General features: G+C 39.7%; 1 protein-coding gene across 2 annotated transcripts in view; it reads right to left on the bottom strand.

Annotated features, from left to right (window-relative positions):
• dnmt3bb.1 (DNA (cytosine-5-)-methyltransferase 3 beta, duplicate b.1) overlaps positions 1 to 9416 on the bottom strand; it is a 67932-nt gene that overhangs the window by 42959 nt on the left and 15557 nt on the right. For both annotated transcript variants that reach the window (XM_037977080.1, XM_037977079.1), the window contains exon 2: positions 4007 to 4100. In XM_037977080.1, coding sequence (XP_037833008.1) covers positions 4007 to 4066 — 60 coding nt within the window. In that variant the 5' untranslated portion in view covers positions 4067 to 4100. The remainder of the gene's footprint in view (positions 1 to 4006; positions 4101 to 9416) is intronic.

Here is a 9416-nt window from a genome sequence, read left to right as displayed (position 1 = left end):
GTGTGTGTTTAATTGATTTAGTTGTAAGTTTTTTAGAGATGTGAAACACGGGTGGTAAATAAGCTATTGTTATTTTCTGCTTGAGAGCTAAGTATATAAAGTGAGAATGTTGAATTGAATTTATATTGATTTATTTAAAAATAAGAAAGTAGTATAAGTTTTACATCAACCTACTCCTTTACATACAGATAACTTTTTTATGTGGCCCAAAATAAATGACTGAATGAATGAATGAATTCCAAGACGACCGATTAATCGAGAAAATAATTGCCCGATTAATCGATTATTGAAATTATCGTTAGTTGCAGCCCTAGTCAGATTTATTTAAACTCAGCTTACTACCTATTACCTCTCTACTCTGATAAGTGCATTCTTATTGCTTTTTAACACAAGGGACTTTTTCAGTGCACAGAAGTACATTTTGGACTTGATTTAGCACCATCTGCCTTCCAAAACATGATGCACACAGTTCTGAAAGATTTGCCAGGAATGCAGAACTATCTGGATAATATTATAGTGTATGGGAACTCCAAGAAACATCATAATGAACACGTACAAGCTGTTTTCCAATGCCTTAAAGACGCAGACCTACAGTTCAACTTCAACAAAAACTTGTCTGGTCTGTCAAGCCCTCTGTTCCTGGGACATGTCATCTCTAAGACGGGCCTATGTGCCAATCCGGATCACCTGTCATTGCTAAAGCTTCTGCACCAAAAAATATGGCAGCGCTTCGTTCATTTCTATTTTCTAGTTCAGCAAATTTCCACCAAGCTGCACAATAGTAATTGAGCCACTGCGAGAGCTACTTCAAACAAATACCCAAGTAGAGCTAAAATGGACTGATGCAGCAAATAAAAGCTTTAATGATCTCAAAACAATGCTCCTGAGAAGACCAGCACTTGCCATCTACAACCCTGAACTGCCAACATTCATCACAACCGACGCCTGAGACCACGGACTGAGAGCTGTAAACCGATGTGTTTCCAGTACAATGTGCAGTACCGACCAGAACATCATGGCAGACAGCTTCTCCCCATTTCCCCTGTGCACAACCTGTAAAGCTGCAGACTGACTTCATGAGTGAGCATGGCATTAAGCACATCAAGTGTATACCATCCTCAGGCAAACAGACAGGAGAACAGATAACAAATCTCAAAATAGTAACACTGCATGAATGTCATTTAGTAAAACCCTTACACAAAACATTCCAGGGACCCATTCTCTGACCTAAAACTTGAATAACTTGCTTTTAGTGTTTTAGTCAATAAATGTCAAAATGGGGTGATTTGTGTGGCGAAGTTGTCGCCCTGTGCCCAACAGACTGCTGAAGAACCAAGAACATGGTTACTGTCCCATTGTTTATTAGTGGAAATGGAAAAAGCTTTTTTTATATATGAATAAATGGCAGAAGACTTCATGGATATAAAACCATACCAGTATGAACCAGCTGGATCTCCAGAATTTGATAAAAACTCTTCTGATTCAGATTCTGATGATCACATGGACCATCATGGTCGTGTACACGTCCACATGGTGCTACTGAAGTTCCCATGCCAGGCCACTAGTTGGCGCTTACACACGCATGTGTGCAGACACCAGTCGTTCCAGCATGCAAACATTCAAAAATGGAGACTACACAGACTTTTGTTTGGACCTACAGTGAGGTTGGGCTGCTGCTACATGTTGAAAAGGAGAGTAACACGAACAGCACTCTACTATCCGCCATCATTACTGTTGTGCATGGGCAGAACAGCTAATGTGCAATTTCACACATTGTTGGTTCCTCTGAAATGCAAATTGTGGGGGAGCCTGAAAAATTCCATCCTGAGACCTGGGTTTAAAAGGTTTCAGTGCCAAAGAATCCGATCGCTGTTATTTTAACGAACTGTAACATAAATGTTACAGTTTCACTGAAAATCAGTTTAGTGTAAACAGCCTCTAAGTGAATAGCCTTGGATTTTAAGTTATCTAAATATATTTTATTCTTACTTTTTCGAATACACAACTTCCTTGTTCTGAATGTAATAAAAACTAAGGAATTGATTACTGATTTTAGAAGGAATTAGCAGTAGCAGCAGATTGTAAGTTTGTTTCCTGTTATTTTATATGTATTTATGTGTGTGTGTGTGTGTATATAAACGTGTGTGTGTGTGCTAAGGTGTGATTTTTTTTTATTTTGTTTAGATTTTATTCTTCATACATGTGGAACTTGCACTGATTGCAGACTGTGTTACTGACATTTTAATAGTGAGTGACTGCTGTCTGAGTTTTTTAATTTTTAATTTTTATTTTTAATATTTATACTATTCATCTTCTTAAACAAACAGGTCTAACAGCAGAAATAAATTGCCCAGGGTAGGTGGCCGTTCGCCGGCCAGCCGTGATTTAGTAAAAAAAAGATTAAAGTTGACAGAAAGTTGAAAATATGACTATTTATTATGTGATATTGTAATATATTTGTGTCACATATTTACACAACTACAGTTTTAAAAAAAGGCACTTTTGAAATACTTTTTAAACAAAAATACAATTAAAATAAATACTAATTGTTTGCACCTAATTTAAATCCTAATTTAAGTCACATTTACAAATAAATTAAATGAACATGAATGAAAAAGTGCAAACAAAGCACCAACACACGTTTCACATCAAGGCCAATGAATAACAACAGAGAACTCTGAAAAACAGACAGATGCTGTACTGTACTGTGCTTTTTGTGGCACAGGCTGCATGTTGGATCACTACATGAAACAACAAAACATCTAATGCTGAATTTAATAGCATCATTTTACTGGTAAACAAGGATAATATTTTCACTAAGCACAAAACATTCTTACCATATTCAGTCTTGTAAAGCCACCTGCTGAATTTTGGCTCAACTAACCATTTTTGGTTAAACCCGCTCATTCCATGTTTACTGCTGTGGCTCTGACAACCTGCTAACTCCAGGTAGCTGAAGGTGGCTCGGCCTCAGGGCTCATTAGAGTCACGCAGGGCTCCGTGAACAGCGCACAGACCTGAGCGCTGTGGAGGCGTTTTTACTTGGCATGATAAAACAAAAAAAGCAAAACAAACATCCATCCATCCATCCATCCATCCATTTTCTACACCTGGACAGGTCTCAGGTCCATCGCAGGGCCACATAGAGACAAACGAGACAAACAACCATTCCTGCTCTCACTCACACCTAGGGACAATTTAAGGGTCATCAATTAACCTAACATGTTTTTGGTCTGTGGGAGGAAACCGGAGTACACCCACATGTGTGCAGGGAGAACATGTAAAACAAACAAAAAACAAGCAAACAATCATTGTCACAAACAAGCCACATGCAGTGCCTGCATCATTATCTGTTCTCAGCAGATCAACAATGACACACTTAAACACCAAGTCTGGACAGGGCTGTAGATGTAAATCGTCACAGGAAATAGAAATAAGGAATTAAAGCTGTGAAGAGGAGGGAAATCAAATTGTGAAAAGGAAAGGAAGATATGGTGAAAATGAACCAAAGATAGAAAAGAGAAAGCAGAGATCCACAAAGACAGAAACTGAGCAGAAAGGACAGAAAAACAGCAGCTGGCAGAGGGAAGGAAGTGTGCCTTTTAGACACACTGATATGAGAGAGAAAAGAGGAAGAAGTGGTAACGGATGGTGGGAAGCCTTTTCAGTGGGTTTATGACTGAACATGTAAAGGTTGGAAACAGATTGTGAAACTGTCAGCACAGAGTGTAATCACAAAATATGTCTGTCTGCAAATGTTGTTGCAACTCTAAACACTTAAGCTTGAGATTTAAACATTTGTGTTCAACTAATCTCTGTCAGCCTCTTTCTTTTCTCCTTCCTTCCTTCGGCTTAACCCTTATTCACTACTGTGTCGCTGCCACTGTCTCTTTATTTATCCAGCCTTTCTTATATCTGCCAAGTGCAGATGCAGCTGTTAGTGTGCAGCTAGAAGGATCACAGAAAACAGTGTGTGTGTGTGTGTGTGTGTGTGTGTCAGACTTACTGTGGCGGTCACATTGCTGCTCTCCTCCAGCATGGCAGGGGAATATTTGTTAAAAGGCATTGCTGTTTTGGTCGACTGGTTCAGTAGCTGAAACCTGAACACACACAGACCAAAGAACAAAGAGGAACATGAGTAAAACAACACCCTTACTTCCATCCCTGTTAGGCAGGGGAGCTGCTACCTCCGTCACCTCAGGCCCTCTGCTGTGACTCTGATCAAAGAAATGATGAAACTGGGTAATGTTTATACTTAAATTGACAATAGAAATGGGTACTTTTGGCACTTTTTCTGTCCAAATATTTGAATATGTGGATGAAATTTACACTGATGATACATTTGTTTGTACCCTTTTAATAAGGAAAGAAAAACACAATGTTCACTGAAAGAACAATGTTTGTAAAAGCAATGTTTGATTTTCATGAATTAATTCCTACAATTTTTTTTCTATTTATTACTTTTGTCAGTTTCAAGTTCTTTCAGTTAGCGCTGTGGGTTGTTCCTTCTTTAACAAACAAATGTATCCTGCTTTGAACTTCTAGCTTTGGATGAATGTAGCTTTATGACAAGTGGATGGAAACAGCAACAACTAAAACAACAAGAGCAGTAGTGGATGAAAGTTTGAAAGATTAAAGAGAGTAAGAGAAGAAAACAGATTTTGACACCAGCTTCTCTAATTCTCTGTGTAAAAACACATCTGACATGCCCATACAAACATAATGTAGACAGATACACAGCCTGTCTGTGTGTGTGTGTGTGTTAGGCAGAAAACAGAGAAGAAAGTAAATGAACATGAATGTGTTTGTACTTGTTAAATAAAGGCGATGCTGCTACTTTTTGTGACTGCATTCTTCTGTGCCTTTATGCTGGTCTACATGACTGACTATTTTCAAATGTCTGGAAGAGTAAGAACACAATATATCTGCATCTGAGTGCTTGGGTTTAAATTTCAAGGAGGTAGCGGGTCAATTTCCTTCCCAGACAAGTCTGCACAGAGAGACGTGAAGGCTTTCAGCACACCGGAGCTCTGAGACACTGAAAAAACCCAAATGTAACAACTCCAAACAGAACAACTCACAAAGAGAACAAAGTGTTCAGTTTTTAGTATCTTGGGGGTAAGTTTGGATGCACAGTCTCAAAAAAACAATCCAGTGCAACAACAACTCACCGCAAGCCATATCAAACCTCACCACAGACTAATTTATTAAATATAATTAGACAAGTCTTTAGATGGCTGATCATTCCCCTACAATTATCATGAGTCAAAAAACTATTAAATGACCTTCACCTGCTCTGCTTGTCATTCTGGTTAACTGAAAAGGTGTTTTCAGTGATTGTTTACCAATAAACAAGGCACCTAAAACAGTTTACTTGTGCTTGTAAATTTTAAAAAGATCAAAATAAGCGTTTGCTGTATCATGTGGGTTAAAACTGAACAAAAGCCAATCACATGAATTTATCAAGCAGAGGCACTTGCACAAATCCCAAAAGAAAAAATGATTTTAATTTGATTTCTCCTTTGTTCTGAAACAAAATAAATGCTAATTTAAACGTCTTGCCTGAACATACCTCCAGGAAGTTTTATTGTTAAATGTCACAGGCAGAGGCAAACAAAAAGAAATACAACGTATAAATAAAAAATAAATCTGAATGTATAAATTCAGTACATGTACATACTTTTAAGTGCCATCCACTGCAGTTAAAACAACAAATAAATGTTATTTTAAAACCATATAATTGCAGTGTGCAGTAGGGCTGAGGTAGCTCCGTGGGCCAGGCTGCGTCAGGAGAGCATCCAGCATAAAACTAATGACAAATGTTTTGTGTCATTTTGCTTGCTGTGGTGACTCCTGAAGAAAAACAACATAATTACAGTTTGTCCACAAAGTCAGTCCTTAATTCTTGGTTTCAATATCTGGAGGGGAAAAGCACACTTCAAAACATGACCATGTGGACAAGAAACCAGGTAACAGTGTAAGAAGCCTTTTGTTGATTCTAGTTCAGCATTTAATGCAGTAATTCCTGGTAGAGTGTTCACTAAGCTGAGGGATTCGGGACTCATTGGATATTTATATTTATGAGTGTTTGAATTCCTCACAGACAGAATACAGGTGGCTGCTGTACGTCCAGCAGCATCACTGTCAAAACACCAGAGCTTCACCATGTCAGGAGGACCAAAGAGCTGGGGGTGGACTTCAGCAGGAGACAAGCCCCTAAACATCAGCAGGACTCCAGTAGAGAGGCTGAAGAGTTTTAAGTATCCACATCTCTGAGGACACCTGAGTTTAGTCCCTGTACCACCTGAGAGCTGAGGAAGTTTGGAAGACAAGTAAAACTCCAAAAAATGATTTCTTCTGCTGAAACTTAAACCAAACAGGCAGTTGGAAAAAACATGATCAGAATTTATGTGCAAGAATCTGACAGAGAGTGAGTGAAAACAGATGTCCTGATTATAGATAACTGACAGGTGTGTGAACAGGAAACAACAGGAAACAGGAACTTAGGTTGTAAAAAAACAAACAACAAAAATCGGGTACTAAACTCTGATGTTAAGAAACAAAAACTGGCAGAAATGAATATAGGCACATACTGGCAGAGGAGAAAAGTAGCAAATTGTTTTTACTCGCACTAAAGTATAAATTTTGTGTACTTTGCATTTTTTTAAGTAATTAATTATTTCAGTCTGTATTTATACTTTTGGACAACATGGCCTTTCTGTGAGGAGTTTCCTCTTGGTTTCCTCCTACAAACCAGACACAAGCATGTTAGGTTAACTGGTAACTCTAAACTGTCCCTGGGTGAGAGTGTGAATGCGTGTTGGTCTTGTTTGTCTCTAATGCCTCTTTTACACAGGCTCTTCTTCAGAAGTCCGGCTCTACTCGGCTCTACTCGGCTCGGCTCTATAAAGAATGCATCGCGTTCACACCGGCCAGTTTGGTCGGTAGCAGAGGAACGCCTCCTCGTGTTGTGGGGGGCAGGATTGGGTTGCGCTACCGAAACTTGGCTCCAGTTGTATAAACAACGGAAACGCTATGGACAGCGTTGGCCCTGTGTTGTTGCTGTTTTTAAACTTATGGGGATTCTCCTGAGACTTCAGGAAGAGAGGCGCAGTGGAAGAAATGCTCTGGATGCTGCGATTGTTGCGCGGAGTAGGACAGCTGTTATCAGCCGGAGATTTCAGGCTTTACAGCGCCTTCAGCTGGGGGACAGACGGCAGAAACGTTGCAGGGTAAGCTAACGCTGTTGTTTATAGTCCTACCTTCGCTCTTTATGCTTGCATCTGGTCACACCCACGACCAATGAGTGAACAGGAGCTAAGCTTGCTCCGCCCACGAAGCAGGGCCGGCCCAGCTGGCCCGACTCTGAAGCAGGGACCAAAGAAGCAGGGAACGGCCACAAAAAAATGCCGGTGGAAACGGACGCAAAGCAAGCCAAGTACAATGGAGCCGGGACCTTTAGAGCCCGTGGAAAAGGGGCATATGTGTCCCTGAGATGAGACTGTCCAGGGTATGCCCCGCCTCTCACGCAATGACTGCTGAAGAGAGGCACCAGCTCCTCTGCGACCCAGAACGAAAAAGCGGATAAAGAAAATGGATGGACAGATGGACAGACTTTTACTTTTAGTTGAGGATGTTTTATTTCACGTGTTGTAAACTCCGACTTTCAGCTCATCATAGCAGCTAAATTGTGAACCTCACTTTGTAATCCGGTTCTCTGGTAATCCACTGACCAGGCATCAGTACCTCATGAAAATTTATTTAAAAATCCTGACAATTTTAAAACATAAATATGACATATTGAAATATTTATAGATTCCACTGTTTTAAAAGACATGTTTTTGCTGTCTTAATGCTGATTTATACTGTGAAAACTGAAGAAATCTGCTTTACTGACGTAATTGAGTGACAAAAATCACATCATTTTTGTTCTCACAGGAGCTCTGAGAGCCCGTTTTGTGCACAAGGTCCAGGCAGAACTTTCTCTCACAGGGGTATACACCAAGTATTGTGTGATTGATCAGAACTTTGTGGGCGTTTATGTGGAGTAGCGCTTAAGGCGTAATTCTGTCATAACAGGTTGTTATAACCAAAAGCATCCGGTAGAAGGCAGCTGGTGAAAATCGCTGTATAAAACCTTCAGCCGCATTTTTGCCGGCTACTTTTTAATGATTGACTGAAAATATTTTGTAAACATTTGCCTAGAAGAGTCCTTGTATTGTCCACAATCTGCATAACGATGCAAAATGTTATTTTATTCACAATAAATGGGGATTTTCTTTCTCCCCAAGTTTGTTTCGGATCATTTTTGTTGATCCATGGGTGCAGCCATTTTTGATCACGCAAGCAAGCATCATTGTTGTAACACCACCCCTGATTGGACAAGAGCATCCCTGCTGGCGTGGGGTGAATCTGCGAAAGCTATGTTCAATGGACTGGATTTTCTGTGTATGTTGGTGAGTCTTGTTTTTAATGAACTTTTACCAGAAGATTGCTGCTATTTTAGTCTGAACAAAACTATAAACACAATGTTTTTGCTCCCATTTTTCATGAGCAGAACTTTTCCTATGTTCACAATGGCCTTTTTCTCTCAAATATTGTTCACAACTTTGTGTAAATCTGTTAGTGAGCACTTCTTTTTTGCTGAGATAATCCATCCACCTCACAGGTGTGTCATATCAAGATACTGATTAGACAGCAGGATTATTGCACAGGTGTGTCTTAGGCTGTCCCTAAAGAAAAATGATAATTATTTTCTTAAAACCACTGCTTGAACGTCTTTCTTACACTTAAATGACAAGAAGATTGTAGGTATTGTTTTTGGGAGCTACACTGAGAACCCCAGTGTGGGTCTAGAGCAGGGGTGTCCAATCCTGGTCCTCAGGGCCACTATCCTGCATGGTTTCCTTGTTTCTCTGCTCCAACACACCTGATACAGTGGTTAAATCACCTCTTCATGTTCTGCAGAAGCCTGTTAATCACCCACTGATTCGAATCAAGTGTGTTGGAGCAGAGAAACAAGTAAAACCTGCAGGACAGCGGCCCTCGAGGACCAGGAATGCCTACCCCTGGTCTAGAGTCTTTGTACCAGTATACCAAACCAATCATTAAAAACATGGAGGTCAAAATGGAGACTGAACTTAAACTTTAAATCACGCTTCTTCCAGTTGAGGCAGCTAGCTAAAGTAAAGCCAGTTCCTTCAAAAGAGCACTTTGACACAGTAATTCATGCCTTCAACCCTACTCGGCTGGATTACTGCAGTGCACTTTACAGGTGCTGGTCATAAAATTAGAATATCATGAAAAAGTAGATTGATTTCAGTAATTCCATTTAAAAAGTGAAACTTGTATATTATATTCATACATTACATACAAACTCATATATTTCAAATGTTTATTTCGTTTAATTTTGATGA

The sequence above is a fragment of the Kryptolebias marmoratus genome, linkage group LG8 (assembly GCF_001649575.2).
Source record: "Kryptolebias marmoratus isolate JLee-2015 linkage group LG8, ASM164957v2, whole genome shotgun sequence".
NCBI lineage: Eukaryota > Metazoa > Chordata > Actinopteri > Cyprinodontiformes > Rivulidae > Kryptolebias > Kryptolebias marmoratus.
Note: the sequence above shows the minus strand (reverse complement) of the source record. Positions and strands in the feature narration are given on the sequence as shown.